The sequence below is a fragment of the Bos grunniens genome, chromosome 15 (assembly GCF_055505025.1).
Source record: "Bos grunniens cultivar Pamir isolate PY7600 chromosome 15, Bosgru_T2T1.0, whole genome shotgun sequence".
NCBI classification, from domain to species: Eukaryota; Metazoa; Chordata; class Mammalia; order Artiodactyla; family Bovidae; genus Bos; species Bos grunniens.
In genome coordinates this window covers 9,283,826-9,308,226 of record NC_141179.1, presented here as the reverse complement: position 1 = coordinate 9,308,226, position 24,401 = coordinate 9,283,826, and the positions used below count along the sequence as shown (strand labels likewise).

The following is a 24,401-nucleotide window of genomic DNA, read 5'->3' as shown; positions in this document are numbered from 1 at the left end:
TGGGTAGATAGCCATTGACTTCTCCAGGGGATCTTCCTGACCCAGGGATCAAACCCAGGTCTTCCACATTACAGGCAAATTCTTTACTGTCTGAGCCACCAGGGAAGCCCATTTTTTCCTCTGATTTTCCCAAATTGAGAGAAATGACAAAGGAAATTAAGTGCTAATGGAATACTGAATGATTATCTATTGTTATTTCTTCACTAATCAAGTAAACACTTAATAAATGTTTATTTTTAAATTTAAAATTTAATTTTAAAATAAGTTTATTTAGTATAAGGCATTGGGCTAGGCAGTAGAAATGCAAAAATCATTCAAATCTAGTTCTTACTCTTAAAAAGATCACAGTTTAATATTGTGGGATGTTTATGGAAAATATAAGTAAACAAATTGAAGCTTTTGAATCGTGCTGGAGAAGATACTTGAGAGTCCCTTGGACAGCAAGGAGATCAAACCAGTCAATCCTAAAGGAAGTAAACCCTAAATGTTCATTGAAAGAGCTGTTGCTGAAGCTAAGGTTCCAATACGTGGGCTACCTGATGCGAAAAGCTGACTCACTGGAAAAGATCATGATGCTGGGAAAGACTGAGGCAAAAGGAGGATGGGGTGATAGGAGATGAGATGATTATATAGTGTCACCAACTCAATGGGCATAAATTTGAGCAAACTCTGGGAGACAGTGAAGGACAGGGCAGCCTGGCATGCTGCAGTCCATGGGGTCGCAAAGTGAGACACAACTTAGCAACTGAAAAACAACAAAGTAAACAAAAGGCAGAGAGGAAGAACATTGGAACAAGATAATTCTTATCTCCATAATAACCCTGGGACTCCTTAGCATCCTGATATTCTGGAGAAACATTCCTGAAAATAAACCCATGCCAATGCCCTTCATGAGCATGTTTCTGTTTGCATGAACATATGCCTCTGTCCCTGAATGTCCTCAATTTTCCTAAATAAAACAATAAATTATTAATAAAAATTTTACTGAATAAACTGAAAAAGGAATTTTAGAAATATTTTATGTATTATATAATTTGCCTGTGAAACATAATTCCCCATGACTATGAAGTTAACGGTATTCATATTCATTGTGGCCTTTTTGAAAGATTTTTATTAACTATGTATTTTAATGGCTGGGTTCATTTCAGCAATAAGCAACAATGTATTTTTATAGCAAGGAGAAAAGTACACGGTGTCCTGGTTCTGATTTCAAAGTTTTTCATCCTTACTATTAAGAAGAATGAAAGGTAAAACAGCTTGTCCCATTTTATAATTCTCACTAAAAGACACCCCTAGCGACTCCTTTTCCTGGGCTATGTTCAAGACTTGCATGTATTTATTTCAGATCTTCCAGAGGATATGTAACTTAGAAGTTCATTTTAGACGTGTCACTAAAGCTATTTCCACTTATTGATTGCACTGAAAAGACGCCAATTGTGTTTTGATCTTTAAAATAAGTTGTAGTGGAGATTTCTTAAGGCGAAAAGGGATGAGATTGTTCTTGTATTTTATTTTATGTTCTGACTCTAATCATCAGAGCAGGAGACCGGAAAAAAAAAAATGGTCCTCACTGTTGTCTGACGATAATTCTTACTAGGCAGATTGCATTTAATTGGTATAGCAGAGGTTGCAAGGGTATGTGTGTATGTGTGTGGAAAATGGAATTTCAGACATAAATTAAAGAGGAAAAGAAGCCAAAATGAAACCAGTTACCAAAAAGTAAAAACAAAGACGTGTTTTATTTTCCAAAGGTGGTGTGTAGCAGCTATTTTTGCAGATTCTCTTTAGCTTTTTGTCATTACTATATGATAATAAGAAAAAAAAAACTAAACAGTGAGAAGAAACTATTTCTACCCTTCCTTTTCTGAAATTCTGTGAACTCTGAAAAAAATCAAATAGCTTTCATGTTTCTATCATTAGATTTCTTTCTTGGGTTATTTTCAGAGACTGGGAGGCTAACTAAAACTATTTATGTTTTCCAAAAATCAGCAGATCGAAGGAAACTGAAGAAGCAACATTTCAGTTACTTAACTTATTCTGTCTCTTGTCCTATTGAAAAGCTATGCTGTTTTCTCGGCATAGCATGCAAGCATGCATTGGAGAAGGACATGGCAACCCACTCCAGTATTCTTGCCTAGAGAATCCCAAGGACCGAGGAGCCTGGTGGGCTGCCGTCTATGGAGTCACACAGAGTCAGACACGACCGAAGTGACTTAGCAGCAGCAGCAGCAGCAGAGTTCTTTTAGAAAATAATGAATAACTCAGTTTATACTGTTTGTTTTTCATTTGCTTCTAGATACATTTATTGATGGAGAAAATTCTCTTACCCAAATCACTTTTCAAATTTTCCATTCTTAAACTTTTATAAATCATTTTATTTAAATAATATTAAAATATATGCCCAAATATATTGTCTTATCCACATAAAGAACCCAAGGGTATGAATTATATCTCTTATCAAAATCAAAAGCATTTCTTATTTTTTCACTCCTTGACACAGATGTGAATTGGTGCAACCTAAAAACAGGGTGTTTTCGTCAGTCCTAAATCCAGCCATCCCGAGCTCATCATGTGACCATCCACAGTCTTACTCTCTATCATATAATGCACATTCATGCAAAAAATAAAATAACAAATGTGGATATCCATCCATTTAATTTTACCAATACTGGGAACAGATTCTTTGAGATTCTCTTAGAATGACCCGTATGAGAATTACCAAATTACAGCAAACTTTTCCTTTTGAGAGCTAGGTTTATAACTTAAATACTTGACAACATACGTGTGGCATAGAGGTCTTAATTCAGTGGGTATTGAAGAGATACATACATACATGGGCTTGCTTACTATACTAAGAAATAGAGAAATATCATAAAGTGTTTTAACATGAACACACAAAGGAAGCTTTGCCAAAGACATACTAGCATTATAAAAATGCCAATTACTAATTGACTAATTGTTAGTTACAAAATGGCCAAGACTCTATTTTCAAAGGGGAAGATATTTTTGTAATCTATATACAGAAAAAATGCACAAATCATAAATGCACAGCCGAATGAATTACCACAAATTGAACATACCTGTGTAAGCACATTCCAGGTCATGAAACAAATGTTAGTAAAAACTGGAGACTCATTCTGTGTCTCCTATAGTCACTATTCTTAATCTCCAAAAATCCCAAAAAAACATCTTACTTCTGATTGATTTTGCTAGTTCTGGGAACCCTAGGGAGTTTTTATATTTTGTGTTTTCCCCTCAACAGTACATTGGTAAGGTTCATTCATATTATTACAGGCTTTCTCTTAAAAGTTCGCTTGTGAGTATCCCACAATTTATTTCTCATTCTTCCATTGATGGACGTTTGTTTACAGTTTGGGTATGTTATGAATAGACTGAGTATATAAAACAGCTTTGGTAGGATTATCCACTTGCAATATCAAATCTAATGATCATTATACAGCTTTCATTTTTTAGGCCTTCTTTGATCTTTGTCTACACTGACCTTGCAGATCTTTTTTTGCTTTATTCCTATTTAATCTTTTCATTGTAATATAACCATAATCATTGATTTTATCATATTTTTATTTAACTTTGTGCTGTGAAATATTTACACATGTGAAATATACAAAAGAGTATACTGAATTTCTACTCAACACTTGTCTTCAATAATTATGAATTAATGAATAATTGGGCTTAATAATGAATAATCTGTTTTATATATGTGTGCCTGTGTGTGTTAGTTGTAAAGACTCTTTGCAGCTCCATAGACTGTAGCCCAACAGGCTTCTATGTCCATGGAATTCTCCAGGCAAGAATACTGGAGTAGGTTGCCATTTCCTTCTCCAGGGAATCTCCCTCACCCAGGGATTGAACCCAGGTCTCCTGAATTGCAGGCAGATTCTTTATTGTCTGAGCCACCAGGGGAGCCACGTGAAACCATATATAAACAGCAGGTAAAGAATCTGCCTGCCAATGTAGGAAACCAAGTTTCCATCCCTGAGTCAGGAAGATCCCCTGGAGAAGGAAATGGCAATCCACTCCAGTATTCTTGCCTGGAGAATTCCATGGACAGAGGAACCAGGTGGGCTACAATCTTTGGGGTCGCAAAGAGTTGGACACGACTGAGCAACTATCATTTTCACTTTCAGTCAATCCTAGGGCTTCCCTGGTGGCTCAGTAGTAAAGAATTCACCTGCCAATGCAGGACACAGGGCTTCAATCCCTGAGTTGGGAAGATCCCCTGAAGAAGGAAATGGCAACCCACTCCAGTATTTTTCTCTGGAAAATCCCATGGACAGAGGAGCCTGGCAAGCTACAGTTCAAGGGGTTGCAAAAGAATCAGACATGACTTAGTGACTGAACAACAAAAACAAGCAATCGTAGTACTATTTTGAAGAAAATCTCTGTCATCATATCATTTTCATCCAAAATATTTCATAATAAGTTTCTAAGTAAGTGAAAGTTGCCCAGTCATGTCTGAGTTTTTGTGACCCCATGGACTGTATGTCCATAGGATTCTCCAGGCCAAAATACTCGAGTAGCCTTTCCCTCTCCAGGGGATCTTCCCAACCCAGGATCGAACCCAGGTCTCCTGCATTTTTGGCAGATTCTTTACCAACTGAGCTATCAGGAAAGCCCCAATGGGTCTCTAAACACAAGCTTTAAAGAACTGTCATTTTTCTGTATCCTGAAGTCAGGCAGATTAGAGAATACACTCAGTTAAAATTCAGCAAGCTCAAAAATCCCACCCATTGCAACTTTTTTAAGAGTAGATTGCTCTTGGTCACTGCTTACATTTTTGTCAAATGCCACAGTATTTATCCCCAGGCAAAATTTGTTTATCATTTCACCAAAGATATGAAAAGTTTATACTTGGATTTCTGTCATTCTCTTACTTTTTAAATTGCCTCCTTATGTTTCCAACTGCTTTTTCTTGCACTAAACTCTACCATTTGCTACTCCAGCTAGTTAACTCCTGGCATCATGCTCATATTCTCAAACAAAACATTCACAAACTTACCTGTCATAGTTGTAACTTGTCAAGAGTAAACTCTCCTTCAGATTCTGTCTGCTTTTGGATACTTGCCAAGACTTTTAAAATTCTCACCTAGGGCAGGATTTGCATTTCCACTTTACAAAGCATTTCCACTTTCTAGCATTGTCTTTTTAATATCTCTGAGATCAGTGGTATTATTTTCATTCAATAATTTCAATTCTTGCATGATGATGTCCTCTCCTTCTCTCTCTATTTTGATGACTCTTGATCAAAGGAGATTTACAAATTCTTTGGCCTTTTCAAAGAATTAACTTTGGCTCTATTCCTATATTTTGTTTCTCAATTCATTAAGTACTGCTGCCATCTCTATTATACCCTTCTTTCTAGTTTATTTGGGCTTAAAATGTACTGTTTTTCAAACTCCATAAGATGGTTTTATCATTGATTTTTTGGCTTTTTGCCTTTTCTAATATATGCATTTAAAACTATACATTTCCAAAACTGCATTTCTAGCACCTTATATGTGGTTAACTATATAATATACTTGAGTACACAATACTTTAAAAAAAAAAATTAATACAGTTCTACCTATATTAACTTTCATACTGTAACTTTTCTTTTTTCATTTAACTAGTATGTATTTAGGGACTCTTATGTTTACCCCTCATCAGACAAAACATTTAAAGACCTTGATTATAAAAATAAATAATACTCCCATAATATTTTCTGTTTAATATATTGTATTTTAGAACACTTGAGTAAATAAAATGAAGAAGGGAAGGGAACTAACATTTGTAAAAGACTTACACTGAACTACACATATTAAGAACAAATTCAATTATATTTGAAACCAGTTTTTAAGTGTAATTTTTAGATAGCGGTGACAGTTTATAGAAAAAATAAATGCAATTTATTCAGTAAATTATATCCATCCTTATGTTCCTGCTGCATTTCATACTTCCTCACCGCAGAGCCTCTAATCACTGTTGAACTGTCTCATAAATATTAAAAATCTTAACTACACATTGTTTATTTATCTTATTTGATTCATTAAATTGTATCCTTTATAGTAAAATTACCTCTGGGCACAAAGCGGCTAATTGTGCGTGCAATCTAATAATGCTGACTGCCAGTGTATTTCAAAGTATTGATTGTGAATAGCCAATTTAATAACTATACCTAGTGCTAAACTCAGGAGATTAGGAAACTGGAGATCAACTAAATAGAGGCAAGCAGAGACTCTTCTGACCGAAACAAATTCATTATCCATGGGAAATGTGCTCCCTATATACAGAATTTCTGAAACTCAATAGAAACACTTGGATGAACTTAGGTGTTGCATAAAGTGAAAGCCGTTCAGTCATGTCCAACTCTTTGCAACCCCATGGACTATACAGTCCCTGGAATTGTCCAGGCCAGAATACTAGAGTGAGTAGCCTTTCCCTTCTTCAAGGGATCTCCCCAACCCAGAGATGGAACCCAGGTCTCCCGCATTGCAGGTGGATCCTTTACCAGATGAGCCACAGGGAAGCCCAAGAATACTGGCGTGCATGCTTAGTCACTCAATGGTGTCTGACTCTTGTGACCCCATGGACCCTAGGCTCCTCTGTCCATGGGATTCTCCAGGCAAGAATACTGGAGTGGCTTGCCATTTCCTCTTCCAGGGGATCTTCCCGACCCAGGAATTGAACTGTGGTCTCCTACATTGCAGGCAGATTCTTTACCAACTGTGCTATCAGGGAATTTCTGAAACTCAATAGAAATACATGGCTGAACTTAGGTGTTACGTAAGAGGAACATAAAAGGAACTTAAGCATTATTTGGGAAAATAGTATAGTGTTTAAAGTGTATCTGAAGGTGAAGAATCAGTAGAGAAAGCAGGGTAGTAATGAAGTGTCTGCCTTCTAACTGTCAGTTTAGTCACAATTTTTGAATTTAGGAATGGCTGTGAATTGAATGGAAACACGTAAAATCACCTTTTCTTAATCTCCCTTAAAGTAACCATGAAACCATGAGAAAAGAGAGAGCCTTCTTTGCAATCATAATGAGGAGTATGAAACAAGAATTTTAGTAGGATTTTCTAAGGTTTTCTTTCCTTTCATCTTCGTGCAATGACCCATCTTCAAAATTCCATTTTCTAGATTCAAGCAAGCAACAAAATAGCCTCTGGCCTCCTTCTCCTTTATCTTTTTCTTCAATGAAAAAACTGTAGTCACGAACATGAAGCTTTGTCTCTCATCTCAAGCTTCTGAAAATTCTTTTGTGTTGTGTGGAGAATATGAGTGGAGGCTTGTACTAGCACAAAGTTTGGCCTCTATCTCACAGCATCAGCCACTGGGCTTGGATACACAGTCTAGAGATGAATATATCCCCATGCAAATGTAGAGCACCATTAAAAACAGTTTAAATCCTAGAATGATTAAACAAAAGAAACACTTTTCAAAAAGGAAGGAAATGATAGGAGAAAAATCTTTGGAATAAGAAAACAAATGATAAGGCTCAGTATTAATTCCTTTCCCATAAGAGATTTTCTTATAAATAAGAAGATAATTTTTAAACATAGTTTCTAGATATCAATGAGAGAAAATAAAATATTTCTTCTATCAATATGTTAAAAGAACAATGCTGGTTATTAAAGAGAATTCAATAAAATCAAAACCAAAGTAATTAAAATAAAATATTCATTAGGAACAATCAAGCAAATTTGATATCGCTAATTATTTAGACCAATGCTTTGGAGTACAAGCTTGAGAAGTAAACCCAGAATGCAAAGTACATGAATAAGGAAATTTTACTATAAGGTAAGAGAGAAGAAGGCAGATGTAAAGAACAAAAGAAGTTTGGTCCATAAACCAAATAGATATCTACCAAGAAGATAGAATAGATGGAGCAAAATCAGTGACAATAGTAACAATAAAAATCCAAATAAACAGCAATCCAAAAACAAAGTAACTGAAAAAATATCCCTACCTTAAAGTAGAGAATGCCCACAGAGTTTCTTGTCACACCTATAATTAGCCTGTCACCAAAGTCTGCTGGCTTTATCTTCTAAAGATCTCTCTACTGCATATCTGTCCCCATGTCCATAGCTATCATGCTAATCCAGGCCATCCTCATTTCTTACCAGACTCAAGCATCACCTCCTAACTGCTCTCCTGTTTCTACTTCAGCCCCTTTCTAAACTGTCTTCATATTACAACCATTTATTCACCAAGATAAATCATACAGTGCTCCTCAATGCCAATGTGAAGCAAGCAATTAAACAGATAAATAATAGTTTCATATAGTGATTCATATAGGCATCCCTGGTGGCTCAAATGATAAAGCATCTGCCTACAATGCAGGAGACCTGGGTTCAATCCCTGGGTTGGGAAGATCTCCTGGAGAAAGGAAAGGCCACCCACTCCAGTAGTCTTGCCTGGAAAATCCCATGGATGGAGGAATCTGGTAGGCTATGGTCCATGGGTCACAAAGAGTCAGACATGACTGAGCGACTTCACTTTCCTTTTCCTTTCATTTAGTGATAATTATAAGTGATAATAATAATCATAATAAAACTCAGAGTAATATCAAATAAAGTGACTAAGGGAGGGAAAGTTTCTTTAAGGAAGTGACAAAGGGAAGCTTTGCAGTTTAGCTAAAACTTGGATGAAAAGGAGATGGCCATTTGGAGAAAGAAATGTAAAAAGAGCTTCTGGGTAAAAGACACTAGAAGTTCAAAGGCTATAAATCAAGAATGTGACTCAATGTTTGAGGCTGTTTTGCTGGAAGGTGGTGAACACAGTGATGTGAGATATAAGATGAAGTTGGAGAAGTACACAGCGATCTTGTTGGGTAAGCTGTGGTGAGCAGTCTGCAAGTTACTCTAAGTGCAATATGGAGAGTTTTGGACAAACGAGTGACCTAATTTATATGCTGAAAAAAACAAAGCAAAAAATGTTTGACTGCTGCATGTATCTTTTCAAAACAAAAATTCGATACATGTACATGTCACTCTCACCCCTGCTTAAGATCCTTCAGTGTGTTGGCATTGCTCCAAACTGTTTAATCCAGCCAGTGCTAAGATTAGGCTCTGTCCTTTGCCTCTAGGATCAAATGGAGCCACATGCACCCTCAGACTTCACGTTGGCCTAAGTGGAGTTTTTTTCAGGTTCACACGTTCTCCACTCACCTCTCCACGTTTGCACGTACCAGTCCTCTGCCTTCCTTACTGATGCTTTCTCTGACCAGCCTCCCTCCACTGAGTCCTAGCCCACACTGTAGAACTCTAGCAATATGCAGCTTGACTGAACCACAATTGTACATTTGTGTGGTTTTTCATTCAATAACTTTGTTGGCTACTATTTTTTTCCAATTAAGAAACTTTTTGAATCCACAGAAAAATTAAGCAGAAAAAAGGGTTCTCATGTACCCACTGTCTTCACACACTGAACCTTAACTCCTCCATGATCAACATCCCCCTCAGAGAACGACATTTGCTCCAGTCGATGAGCCTACAGTGACACATCATTACCAGTCAAAATCCGGTGTTTAAATTAGCATTCACTCTTTGCAGCAACATGGAGGACCTGGAGATTATCATACTAAGTGAAGTAAGGCAGAAAGAGGACAAATACCATATGATATAACTTATATATGTAATCTAAAATATGACACAAATTAACCTATTTACAAAACAAAATCAGAATCAAAAACAGAGATCAGATTGGTGGTTGCCAAAGGGAAGGGGGTTGGGGAATGAATACAGTGGGAGGTAGGGTTAGAAAATATAAGCTTTTAAACATAGAATGGATAAATAAGAATGTCTTACTGTATAGCACAGTGAACCATAGTCAATATCCTATGATAAACCATAAGGGAAAAGAACATAAAAAAGAATGTATATAACTGAATCACTTTGCTGTACAGTAGTAATTAACACAACATTATAAGTCAACTATACTTCAATAAAAATAAAACAAATGAGGAGTCACTGTTGATGTCTACATTCTAAGTCTTCTGACAAAATGTATCTACCATTGTAAATTGTACATAATAGTTTCACAGTCCTAAAATTCCTCTGTGTTCTGCCTATGTCTTTTTGGACTCACCATTAATCCCCAGTTGCCTGCAGGCACAGTGCTTGGTAAATAATGCATATTCAAAAAAACTTTTGAATGAATAATTTAATAGTTTTGAAAAACTCAAAGTATGGTAAAATATTTACATTTCACTATGCATTTTGATTATTTAAAAAAAAAATCTAACCTTACTAGAGAATAAATAACTTGCAGTGGTGCAAAAATTTTTGCAATTTAAATAACATCAGATAATAGAGCTGTTTATTAAATTCAGGAAATACACTATTGAATGAGCAGTGACCACTGAGTGCAATTTAAGTTATAAAACAAGGGAATACAGCAGGTAAGAATTATGCTTTTAAAAACTAACAGGTAACAAAAATCAGATAGGAAGAATCCTTCAATGATTGTAAATGTGACTAAATAAAAACTGGGAAATAGGGGGAAGTCTGTGGCTCATCCAGTAATCTTTGACTACATACAGCAGCAGTGGTAGATTTAAATCCTATAACTTCATGTGAGGAAACTAGATTGTGTATGACATGAATATTTTAGAATCATCATATCAGATAACTGAGTATGTTATCTGCATAGTTAAAATTATAATTATCCTACTACTACTACAAAGTCGCTGGAGAATCAATTTTGGAAAAAATGGGTTATCTACTAAGAAAAGCATCCTGCAGATTTAAGTTCAAATCTACACTCTTAAAGCTATTGGCTGACTCAGAATTCATGCTTCCTGCCTGCCACTATTTATATTACACATAAGTAAACATAATTTTGAGGAATGAAGTCAGAAAATAAAACAATGTGAAGGATAGCAAGAAAAAAGAAAACAGACTTACAAGTTACAAAAATCAGAAATATTAAACCACCAAGAAACAAAATAGTTTAAGTAGTTGAATGACAATAGGGGAACTGTCTGAAAACAATTCATAAAACTGAAGTAAGTAGTATTTTAGCTGCTTTATAAATAAGGATATAGAGATTCAGTGGTTAAGTAACTTGTCCCATTATATGAAACTTATAGATTTCAAAAATATGATTAAAATGTAGGCCTCTGAATCCACGACCATGATACACGTAGAGCTGGCAACAGTACAGTGTATCTCTCAGATTTATACACTGTTGTTGGAAATGAAAATTAGTACAAACTATTTGAAAATCAAGTGTAGCACTTTTGTTTCAGAAGTATAAAAATTTCAATAATTTTGGATCCTATAATCTCCTGTGTAGGATTCTGTTCTGGGGAATTACTCCAATATGTTGGAAACAATATACATGAACAAAGAACATACTCATGTCAACATTTTAAGTAAGAGAACAAATTTGGAAGCTACCCAAATGTTCCACAAAAGAACAATGGTTAAATGGTATTTGGTACACAAGGGATATGATAAATTATTACTATCAAAATGGGAAAATATTCATATGTGACTATAAGTACATGATTTATTAGCTATATGTAATAAAAATACTAGAAGGGTATAATAATGTAATAAAAACACCCATGAAAACCCCAATTGTGTGAAAGTGATAAAATAGCAGGTTATCTATGCTTCTAGTTTCAGATATTTGTGTCTTTTAAAGTGTTTTAAACTTCATTTCAAGTGATCTCATAGAGAGTTCAAAATTTATATGTTGATGAAATTTATCATCATGATAGAATTGAATCATGGAGAAATAAATTGAATAAAGAGGAAGTTTCAACTTTAAAAGGTATAGTGTGACTTATGAATACTATATTACCTCAATTCCAAGTTAAGAATCGCTAGATAAGCATGATATTAAACTCCATATGTTTTTCTGCTTTTCTGATTTATCCTCTCCTCCATCAAAAACGTAGGAAATAAAATTATTATTTCTCTGTAAAGGTAATAACTCTTCCAGCTCTTTTTTCTTTTTCAAAATTCCAGAAAGAGAAATAATGCCTTTTTAAAAAAATTTTAGATTTATGACAGGTTTTATCTGGTACAGCTAGAATTTATATTTTTTCAAAATCTGTCACTTAAGAACATAATATCTTTTATTTAGGATGTTTAATTTCATGGTGATTCATCAGCAAATTAAACATTCAATATTTAGAAGTCCAGACTTTGTATTGGAATCTGTGTTTGTATCGAAATCTGTAATCTGTTGAATTTAATCACACTAAACTCTCTCAAATATATATATTTAACTAACTTAAAATAATCCAGCCAATTAAAGAAAGTTGAAACAGAGATCTGAAAATCAGATATATCATTGGGAAGGAGAAAGATACACATTTGTTCACCCAACAACATGTCATTCAATTTTGTAGTCTGAAAATAGCTTAGATTTCTTCAGTTAAAAGTATGCTGAAAATCAAACAAGATAAGTTAGCTCTTGGAATTAGGAATAATGGGGCAAACATAATACAGAAGTCAGGGTTAGAGCATTTCAGCTTAATCAAACAAATTTCTGAAGTTCATTCATTCAGCTGTATGCCAGTTCAAATCTGTGGATGACAAGGATGACAAACAGGAATTTGATTATGATTATCTTACTATGTGAGTACGTGGTTAGTTGCTTTAGTCGTGTCTGACTCTTTGCGACCCTGTGGACTGTAGCCTGCAATGCTTCTCAGTCCATGGGATTCTTCAGGTAAGAGTACTGGAGTATGTTGCCAAGCCATCCTCCAGGGGATCTTCCCAACCTAAGGCTTGAAACTGTGTCTCCTGCATTACAGATGGATTGCTTACCACTGAGCCACTGGGGAAGTCCCTTATTAATTATATACACTTTTTTCCCCAAGAGCTGTGTAGGTGTGTCAGACAGTGTTTAATTGCAAAGAATTAAACTACTCTAGCTTAAATAGGAAGTGTTTTATTATAAGTATTAAACTGTTTACAAAATTATTGAATTAAATTAACAGACTCCATGATCTTTGAAAAATGACTGTTAAAGCTAATCAATGGACCAGGATACAGAGGAAGACACTGATGTCTACTAAAACCAGTAAATCTCCAGCCCTAGTCCCACACTCCACTGCCCTGGTTTGTTTGGAAGTCATCACAAACAGGACAGCTCCACATTCAAGAAGACTTTGTGATCTGGAAGCCTCTGATGTTACTGCCAGTTCCAGAATTCCACCATGTTACTATAATTTGCACCAACAAAATGGTTTTCTTGTGTGTGACTTCTTAACTCCCATAAAGCTAATGCTTGGACAATGAGCCATTCAGTTTTGCTGCCACAGTCAGAGGGTGAAGGGGAAAGGGAAAAATAATGTCTCTGTTACTATACTTGTAGGCAAAAAACAAATCAAAAGGAAAAAATAAATAAATAAAACACCAGAATTGGTGGAAGTTCAATCTATATCTCCCCAATCTATATCTCACTTTTACTTTCAAATACCAGGCATATGCATCTGACTGGCTATACCTAAAATATATTCAGAGCCCTAACTGCAAGGGAGCCTTGGAAATATGGTGTTTATTTTTTCATCTCTTCAGTCCAGGAAGACACACTAGAATGAGGGTGAAATGGATGTTGAAAACTAAAGTACTAGATCCTTTTCATTACTCAACATCCATACACATTCTTCTCCCCATTCAACAGTTCCCTGAAAGTAACAATTGGCAGTGGAAATGTTCCATACTGACATTGTGCAAATATCTCTTAAACAAATGAAGATGTACTCACCATCTCCTTACGATGGAAAGCCAAGAAACTTCCTTTAGTCAACCTGTCTGTCTCCTCTAACAGGCTACAATAGAAAGTTACCTATGCACAACACTCTTTCACAAGAAAGGAAGGGACCCAGGCTATTTAATTTTTAGATATCAAACAATATAAAGAAGAAAATATGGCTGTTACAGTCTTCATGTCATAAGGCTGCAGTTATAATTTCTAACTTTCCTCCTCTTCTGGACATTTTTTACTCCCTCTGCCTTCAGCCAGCATCTAGGCTGGAAGAGGGTTGGGAAAGGGATTCCAGTCCTTTTTTCTCCTGGAAGAGAGCAGCCTCTGGTACCTCCCAATGGACTCAAGGAATTGGGTGTCCAAGGTATAACCCAGAATATATCAAGTTTCAAACAAATTCCTCACTGCCCTAATTTTGTACCAGAATCTGGAACTGTGATGTTTGACTTCCTAGCCTATAGACAAAGCACTTGAAGGAGGTGCAATGGTTGCAGAAATACACTTCTTTCACCACAGTAATTAACTGGAAAAAGAACTATTACTCTTCCTTTGTTTTTACCAAGATAAAGAAGTAGGGGCGGGGGGAGGGAAACTACTCTGTTATGCCTTCATGTATAATTAAGTTCTAATGTACAAACAGGGTTAAGCATTAGATATACACAGATGATTGCTGAATCTCTTAAAGTGATCAAGTTTGGTATGCGACCAGCCACCAAGAGTGTATAACCAGGAAAGATCATCTCAATGCACAAAGTGCTCTTTGACAAAGAGCTATTCCCTTCTGCCACCCTCCCAAATCCTAGTAATGTTATTTTTATGTATTTCAGTTCAGTTCAGTCGCTCAGTCATGTCCGACTCTTTGCAACCTCATGAATCGCAGCACACCAGGCCTCCCTGTCCATCACCAACTCCCGGAGTTCACCCAGATTCATGTGCATCGAGTCAGTGATGCCAACCAACCATCTCATCCTCTGTCATCCCCTTCTCCTCCTGCCCCCAATCCCTCCCAGCATCAGAGTCTTTTCCAATGAGTCAGCTCTTCGCATGAAGTGGCCACAGTATTGAAGTTTCAGCTTCAGCATCAGTCCTTCCAATGAACACCCAGGACTGATCTCCTTTAGGATGGACTGATTGGATCTCCTTGCAGTCCAAGATACCATTCCAAATTATCATGAGTGTTCTCTCACCTCTTCTCTTTTAAACTCATCCAGCTGTGTGATTCACCTCTGTGTGGGACTGAGGAGGAAATATTCCTCATGTCTCTTTCTTAAATAATTAATTAAAAGCTAGATGGCTTTGAATGGGAAATGGTCCCGATGACATATGAGAAAGGAACTTCTTCAACTTCATGAATGACTTTTTATGCTACCAGGCTACAAGGTAGCACCTTTCACTGCTTTGCTGAGTACTGTTAAGGTGCTATGGTTTACACAGATGCAAATCAGGCAGCAGTTAAGACTGAATTTGGCTTCATTAGTAGAACCTATTCGTTGGATGATACAGGAATGATTTCCCAGAGGTGGGTTTGAGAAACATCCAAGGGGTAAAAAAAAAGTTCAATGGGGGAAACTTTAAAATTAATCCGTCATGTGATAATTTGTTGACAGATTGGTTATCGGAAAGACATGGAACAAGAAGATGCAGCAGAAACCGTCAAAACGAGGGGGAACGAGTCATCCATCATCCTGACAGGGTTAGAAGGAAATACGTTATATCACTTCACAGTGAGGGCTTATAATGGAGCCGGATATGGGCCACCCAGCAGTGAAGTGAGTGCAGCCACCAAGAAATCCCGTAAGTGACCTGGGCTTTGTGTTTGTCTCAGACAAAAGAGAAACATCTTTTAACATTTCTGAAAGCCACATGAGGTACATAATAAAATGAGTTGAAGAGGAGTTTTGATTCCTAGTCTCGCTTCAATGCTTAGATCTGAATTCTAAAACTAGCTCAGAAAATTTTGCATTCACAGTAGATAAAGGTTATCTTCCTGTGCAACAAGGCTAAGCGATTTTTGACACAGAAGGGAGATAAAAGGATTTGGGTTCAAAAGCTCAGCAGAGTAGCTATTAAAATGATACTCCTGGAGCAAAACCCTCCTTATCTGATTCTCACTGGAAGGAAGCCTATGGTGCCAGCTAACTACTGAACACAAAAAAAGATTGAAATACTCACAAGAATTTAAGTGAATAAAGGTATTTAAGATATCTCTTGCACTCACTTTTCTTTTCATTTTGCAGCCCCCAGTCAAGCACCTAACAACCTCAGGTGGGAGCAACAGGGCTCTCAGCTTTCTCTGGGCTGGGACCCCGTCAGACCATTAGCCAACGAGTCTGAAGTCATGGGCTACAAGGTCAGTGTGTGTTCACTCTGTTGGATAGACATGCATCTCAAAAATTGCTATTGTGAGGATGTGCAATTAAAAAGGCATGAAAAGATCTATTAACATAGCTGTTTTTTTCCCCTCAAACATTGTTCTACCTTTATTCTAGAAACTGTCTTCATACACTGGGGAAGTCAAGGCAATCAAAATCAGTTTCAGCTACACAAGGCATAGGAAGCGAATGGGTAGAAAAGACAACAATTTTAACACAGGGTGAAGATGGCTCCATGATGCACTGTCAGGACAAGCATAACTTTGACAGAGAGTCTTGGCATTCTCTCCCCAAAGACAAACTGTCCTGGCAGATGGAAAAGACTGGACCACTTAGTTTGAGTAGAAAGACTTTCCATTAGCAAAGAAACACAAAAAGAAAAAAATGCTAGGGTCACCACAGGGGATATGAGAGAGACCATGGAGAGAGACAGCTGGCTCCAAAATAGATGCAACATTTCACATAAGTCATCCTGCTATGTGCCAGCAAGAGATCTGAAAATATAAAAATGTTTAGAACAACTTTGTCTCTGATTTTAAGTAATATGTGATCTAGGTATTGAATTAGCTGAACTTCAAATTCTCCTTCCATAATATTGGATTCTATTTCTTAAACTCATACAGAATCATTAATGATTATTATTTATAACAGAATTTTTAAATATTTCAATGATTATCTTTAGACTGAAAAGCATTATTTAGGTGGCTGTTCAATTATCTGAGATGGTAACACAGTATTTGATGCACAAAGGGCTAAATTCTGAAGCTAAAATCTGGAATAGTTATAAATGAAATACATTTTTAAGTTAAATAATTCCCAAGAAGAATATATTCAGGTACAAAGTATAGTACTTCTTACAGACTAGAATTATTATGGATCATAAACACCCTCACACTAAACACTCTCTCAAATCTGTCCTAATCTTCAGGGACATTGAATTTGATCTTTGGGGGAGAACAGGTGAGCCATTCTCTCTGTATCCTTCCCTAGTCCTCTTCTTTCCACACTCTTCCCCTCGTCTTCACACCTTGTAGTCTAAGGCAAGTAGATCCTCCAATGATTAAGGGTAACAATATGGTCAGAAATGGTGATGGATCACCAAGAAACAACCTGATCTCATTAAAAGTGTGGCAAGCAGTCTCTCAAACTGGAGAGGAAAATAGATGGTAGATGAAAGCATATGACTGCCTGGAAGAGCCATTTGGCTTTGGGCAACTCTCAGGGAAAAAAAGAAGCACCACACAACCTGGAGAAAACATGAAGCTGGGCATAGGGCTCCCGGTGAGATGACCCTCATCCTTGCCTACATTTGTCCCTTCTATCACACAACTGCTTACCCTCCTTACATGTCGCTATCTCCCTGCCCAGACTATACATGATTGAAGGCAAAGCCTCTGTCTTACTCATCTCTTTATGCTCAGTGCTTCTAAGAAGGATGAAAACATTAATTTTGACCCAACTAGAGGTATTTTATGCAGTTAGTCACAAGTGTATATTATCAGGTGTGTGTTTTCCTAGCATGGCCTTTCCATTTGTTATGTGGAGTGGGGAAAGAGAACCGACCCTTAAGTAAGACAGACACCAGTTCAAATCCCAGTTCTATAACTTTGAACTAGTTGCTTAAACTGAGTTTCATTTTAACTTTAAAAAAAAGCAAACATAGGGGATTTCCTTGGTGATCCAGTGGTTAAGAATCACCTTGCAATGAAGGGGTGGTGGGTGTAATCCCAAGTCATAAAACTAAGATCCCACCCGCCATGGAACAACAAAGCCTGTGTGCTGCAGCAACTACTGAGCCCAAGAGCAACAAATGGAGTCCGTCTGCTGCAATGAGAAGATCCCACAGGAAGATTCTATGTACTGCAGCTAAGATCTGACATAGCCAAATAAAAAATAAAGAGATCAATATTTTTAAATGCAAAAATAGTATCATAGAGGATTTATTAAGGATTAAATAAGACAATTTGTGTAAAATGTTTAGTATGTAGAAAGTGCTCACTAAAAAAATTAGCTACTATTTTTCTTATTGGAGGAATTTTACCCAGTAGGTAGAACTTTTTAATATTTTAGCAGAAGAATTTGATCTTTAAAAGTTGCCTGCCAGTTCTATCTCAATGAAAACAGTGCAAAACCCCTTGGAATACTTTTTTGTGGGGAGAAGAATCTCTAATGTTGTCCATCTTAGTTGTGGAAATAGTGCCAAGTAGGCACACATTGACAGAGCTTTTTTTTTTTCCTTTTATTCCTTGAAATGGTCTCACCTCTTTATGTCCCTTAGAGGGAAAATCTAGTTTCTAAGAAAGGAGCCTGATGGTAACAAATAGAGTCTACCTTATTAGATCTTCTGATAGATGGGCTAATTCCCAATGAGAGACCTACTGGCAGGAATGATGCAAAGGGCCCCTTGAGGGAAGGGGACTTCATACTGATGACTGAGGTAGAGCCTGGGTTCCCCTACAAAGGTCTGGTTTTCACAGGGCAAGTGACTAGGCATGAAAGCTCCTATTGACATAGGCACAATGGAACAGGAATGTGAATATAAGCTAAATGCAACAGTAGCCATGAATGTAAACTAATGAGATGGAACCTAGGGAACACAAGATTGGATCTTCCTTTTCAGAGCATGACTTGGAAAAGAACTACACAAGAGCTGCCTAGGCAAGGATCTACATGCAGCTAAAACACCCATACTGTCTGGAGGGAGGTTCACACAAATATGGAGTGGACAGTATGATACTCAGAGGGAGAATATTTGATTCCTGCTGAAGTGAAGTGTTAGTTGGTCAGTCCTGTCTGACACTTTACAAACCCATGGATTGCAGCCCACCAGGAATGGAATTCTCCAGGCAAGAATACTGGAGTGGGTTGTCATTCTCTTCTCCAGGGGACCTTCCCAACCCAGGGGTCAAATCTGGGTCTCCCACATTACAGGCAGACTCTTTACCATATCTGAGCCACCAGAAAAGAAGCCAAAATATGGAATCCCTATATTGTACATCTAAAACTGATATAGTATTGAAAATCAACTGTTATCTGTTGTCAGTCACATCTGACTCTTTGCAACTCCCTGGACTATAGCCCACCAGGCACCTCTGTCAATGGAATTTCAGAGGCAAGAATCCTGGAGTGGGTTGCCATTTGATTCCTACTACATCCCCAGAAAACTACCACCAGACCAAAAATGGCACCAATGTAATAGTGAGCCCTCTTCTTAAACATAGTGTGTAGCAGTTGCTACACAAAACAGGTTAACAAAACTAGGGACATGTCAACACACTAATCATTTCCCTTCCCATGAGTTAATTTGAAGTAGTGAAGTCACTCAGTCGTGTCCGACTCTTTGTGACCCATGAACTGTAGCCTACCAGGCTCCTCCATCCATGGGGTTTTCCAGGCAAGAATACTGGAGTGGGTTGCCATTTCCTTCTCCAGGAGATCTTCCCAACCCAGGGATTGAACCCAGGTCTCCCGCATTGTAGGCAGACGCTTTACCGTCTGAGCCACCAGGGAAATGACCCAATAAGAGGCTTCCCTGGTGGCTCAGACAATAAGGAGTCTGCCTGCAATGCAGGAGACCTTGGTTCATTGCCTAAGTTGGGAAGATCCTCTGAAGGAGGGAACGGCTACCCACCCCAGGATTCTTGCCTGGGAAACTCCACGGACAAAGGAGTCTAGCAGGCTACAGTCCATGGGGCTGTAAAGATTCAGACCTATTAAGACTGAGTTCGCCTCTTAGAATTCTTGGAAAATTTGTGGTAGAGGACTTCCTGTTAACCAAAGAGAGAACTTCCACAATTAATCACAATATCAAAAGGAAGGCAAATTTATTTTCGCTTTTTATCTTGACCAATTACTTTGCTTTTACAAGCAAAAGAGATCACTAGAGATACATGGTATGCAAATTTGAGCCTGGAAACTAGAAGTAGGGATCAGTGCCTGAAGTTTAAAGTGCAGAGATGGTGTATTTTATCTTTTGCATCAAGTCTAGCTTAAGGTGGATGAATTAAGGGGAAATCCTCATCTAGAAATTTCAAGATTTTGAAAATGATTGATAAGTGATAAATATGAGGGAAAATGGACTTGTTCCATAGACTTGATCCATAAGTGATCCACTGAACTCTGCTTTTTCATAGTTAAGGTAGTATATACTAGGTGCAATTTATTCTCAAAGATTTAGATCATGGACTTCCCTGGTGAGTCCAGTGGTTGGGAGGGGACACCGGTTCAATCCTTGGTCTGGAAGGATTCTACATGCCATTGCACAGCTAAGCCCATGCTCCACAACTACTCAAGCCTATATGATCTACAGCCCATGCTCAGCAGCTAGAGAGTAGCCCCTGCTCACCACAACCAGAGAGAGCCTGTAGGCAGCAACAAAGACCCAGTGCAGCCAAAAAAAAAAATAAATAAATAACAAAAATAACATAAAATAGTAAGATAAAACAGCAAGAGTTTGGGGTTAGATCAGTCCATTTTCTAAGAAAACATGGATCTTACTTCCCTATTTGATTCCAGAGATCGAGGTGTCAGCAACATACATAAGGACAAGATATTACCAGAGAAATACACAATGATACAGAAAATATCACTCAAATGTGTTAAGAGAAAGAAAAAAAATCAGTCTCCCCATCACAAAACTTATCAGGGACCTCAAAGTGAGCAAGAATATAGTGAAAGAAGGATAGAATTGAACTATTTATAATTGTGTCATAGGCAACACATTAACATTGAATCTATTCAAATAAACGTTAAGCATTACCTATTTAGTGAAATTTCTCACTGTTCTTTGAGATTGTCCAAGAGAACGTGGACTTCTTGGGATTTTGTTTAAGAAGTCTAGATTTAATAGTAATACTTTCAAAACATCACAGCTTCTATTAATAAGTAAGAGTAATAGAAGCATGAAAAACCAGAAAATGCTGAAAAATAATTGTCTTTTGTAGACATGGCTACAAGTTATTTACCCTCAAACAAGATAGCTTTCCATATAAAAAGTTGAGTCAAATGTGGGAGCTTATTTAGCATATTCATCACTTCTTCAGGTCAATTAATATGTGATTCATTTTACAGTTCCCAATTCAGAATTAAATCCATGTTTCCTTAATATATTACATATCAGTTGTCAGAAAACAGGAAAAAAATTCAAAGAAATTTCTTAATGTAACTTACTTTTCCCAAATAAGTATTTTCAAATGAAAAGGAAAAAAAAAAAAAACTTTGTTTTTATAACTCCACCAGTTTGGGATCTGGATCTGGAATACTTAGTATCTTTAACACATGTTGCATCTGTTACTGGCACTTCCAAAAACGACAACATAACTCTGGACTAAAGTATCAGTTCAGTTCAGTCGCTCAGTCATATCTTTGTGACCCCATGGACTGCAGCACACCAGGCTTCCCTGTCCATCACCAATTCCCGGGGCTTGCTCAAATTCATGACCATCAAGTCGGTGATGCCATCCAAATATCTTGTGCTCTGTCATCCCCTTCTCCTGCCTTCAATCTTTTCCAGCATCAGGGTCTTTTCCAATGAGTCAGTTCCTCGAATCAGGTGGCCAAAATATTGGAGCTTCAGCTTCAGCACCAGTCCTTCCAATGAATATTCAGGACTGATCTCCTTTAGGATGGACTGGCTGGATCTCCTTGCAGTCCAAGAGACTCTCAAGAGTCTTCTCCACCACCACAGTTAAAAAGCATCAATTATTCAGTGCACAGCTTTCTTTATAGTCCAACTCTCAAATCCATACATGACTACTGGAAAGACCATAGCTCTGATTAGGGAAATTTTTCTTGGCAAAGTCAAGTCTCTGCTTTCTAATATGCTGCCAGGGTTTGCCTAGCTTTTATTCAAAGGAGCAAGCATCTGTTAATTTCATGGCTGCAGTCTCACTGTTTTCATTGTTTCCGCATCTACTTGTCATGAAGAGGTGGGACCAGATGCCATGATCTTAGCTTTTTGAATGTTGAGTTTTAAACCAGCTCTTTTATACTCCTCTTTCACTTTCATCAAGAGATTCTTTCCTTCCTCTTCACTTTCTGCCATAGGGTGGTGTATCTGCATATCTGAGGTTATTGATATTTCTCCCAGCAAACTTGATTCCAGTTGTGCTTCTTCCAGCCCGGCATTTTGCATGATATACTCTGCATATACGTTAAATAAGCAGGCTGAGAATATACAGCCTTGATATATTCCTTTCCCAATTTGGAACCAGTTCATTATTCCATGTCTGGTTCTAACCGTTGCTTCTTGACCTGCATACATATTTCTCAGGAGGCAGGTAAGGTGTTCTGGTATTCCCATCTCTTGAAGAATTTTCCAAAGTTTGCTGTAATCCACACAGTCAAAGGCTTTGGCAAGTCAACAAAGCAGAAATAGATGTTTTTCTGGAACTCTTGCATTTTCGATGATCCAGCACATGTTGGCAATTTGATCTCTGGTTCCTCTACCTTTTCTAGATCCAGCTTGAACATCTGGAAGTTCATGGTTCCACGTATTGCTGAAGCCTGGCTTGGAGAATTTTGAGCATTACTTTACTAGCATGTGAGATGAGTGCAATTGTGGTAGTTTGAACATTCTTTGGCATTGTCTTTCTCTGGAAGTGGAATGAAAACTGACTTTTTGCAGTCCTGTGGCCACTGCTGAGTTTTCCAAATTTGCTCGCATATTGAGTACAACACTTTCACAGCATCATCTTTTAGGATTTGATATAGCTCAGCTGGAATTCCATCACCTCCACTAGCTTTGTTTGTAGTGATGCTTCCTAAGGCCCACTTGACTTCACATTCTAGGTAAGTGATCACACCATCTTGATTATCTGGGTCATGAAGATCTTTTTTGTATAGTTCTTCTGCTTATTCTTACCATTGCTACTTAATATCTTCTGCTTCTGTTAGGTCCATACCATTTCTGTCCTTTATTGAGCCCATCCTTGCATGAAATGTTCCCTTGGTATCACTAATTTTCTTGAAGAGATCTCTAGTCTCTCCCATTCTATTGCTTTCCTCTATTTATTTGCATTGTTCACTTAGGAAGGCTTTCTTATCTCTCCTTGCTATTCTCTGCATCTCTGCTTCAAATGGGTATATCTTTCCTTTTCTCCATTGCTTTTAGCTTCTCTTCTTTTCTCAGATATTGATATATTCTCTGCTTTTATATTCAGCCATAATTCTCCTTAATGATCTTGGGAGTGGGTTTTTTTTTTTTTCTTTATGCTGTGAAAGAAACTTCTCAAATTATCAAGTAGAACAGCCATCTTATACTTACCATATTCTCCTTGTACAGATTTAAACTTAAGTGGAAGAGAAAATAAAGGCTAAATACCCAAGGCCTATGCTTTCCCTAGAGCAAGTATCCCTCTTTCCACTAAGAGAAACTTCTGTCCACTCAGAAAAGACATGTGCATTCAGGAGAAATTCAGTATAAGGGCTTCAGGCTACATGCCAAGAAAACAAGGTCTCATTTTTCAATCTACACTGGAAATATCCTTTCCCAATATACAACCCTTTCACCATATAGGGCCTTTCCTGGTGGCTCAGATGGTAAATAATCCACCTGTAATGCAGGAGACCAAGATTCTATCCCCTAGAGAGGAGACTAGCTGGGCTACCCACTCCAGTATTTGCGCCTGGAGAATTCCATGAACAGAGGAGCCTGGTGGGCTACAGTCCATGGGGTTGCAAAAAGTCGGACATGTCTGAACAACTAAAATTTCACCATACATCTTCCCCTTTATCTCTGCTTTCTGCTATTTATAGTTATTATATGATCCATCAATACATAGGAATTTTCATTTGTTTATTCCATTTAGCTACCAGTTAGAGCCTGCCAGACTCCTGAGATATAGGTACACTTGTATTGAAAATATATTCCACAGCCTATAGAATGTGAAGCCCATCCATATATTTCTCCAGTTTTTCAGGGAGCTTAGGGTCTATGGCCATGCTAGTCTCCTTGATTGACTATATCCTGCATGCATGCTAAGTCACTTCAGTTGCCTCAGACTCTTTGTTACCTTATGGACTCTAGCCCTCCAGGCTCCTCTGTCCGTGGGATTCTCCAGGCAAGAATACTGGAGTGGATTGTCATGCCCTCCTCCAGGAGAGCTTCCTGTATTTTACAGCTGTTCTTTTATCTTATATTCACTCCAAATATGAGATCCAGCCCTTTACTGTGATCCCCACAATTTAAAATGACTCATACATAATAGTTTATACAATCATTTCTATATTTGATTATACTTACATGTTTTTCATCATATTTTAAAAATTAAGACAGAAATGGCTTGTATAGCATGAAGATGTATA

General features: G+C 37.4%; 1 protein-coding gene across 1 annotated transcript in view; it reads left to right on the top strand.

Annotated features, from left to right (window-relative positions):
• Nucleotides 1-24,401, top strand: part of CNTN5 (contactin 5) — a 1,678,169-nt gene that overhangs the window by 1,640,506 nt on the left and 13,262 nt on the right. The window contains exons 23-24 of the mRNA XM_086338280.1: nt 15,333-15,519; nt 15,963-16,075. Coding sequence (XP_086194406.1) covers nt 15,333-15,519; nt 15,963-16,075 — 300 coding nt within the window. The remainder of the gene's footprint in view (nt 1-15,332; nt 15,520-15,962; nt 16,076-24,401) is intronic.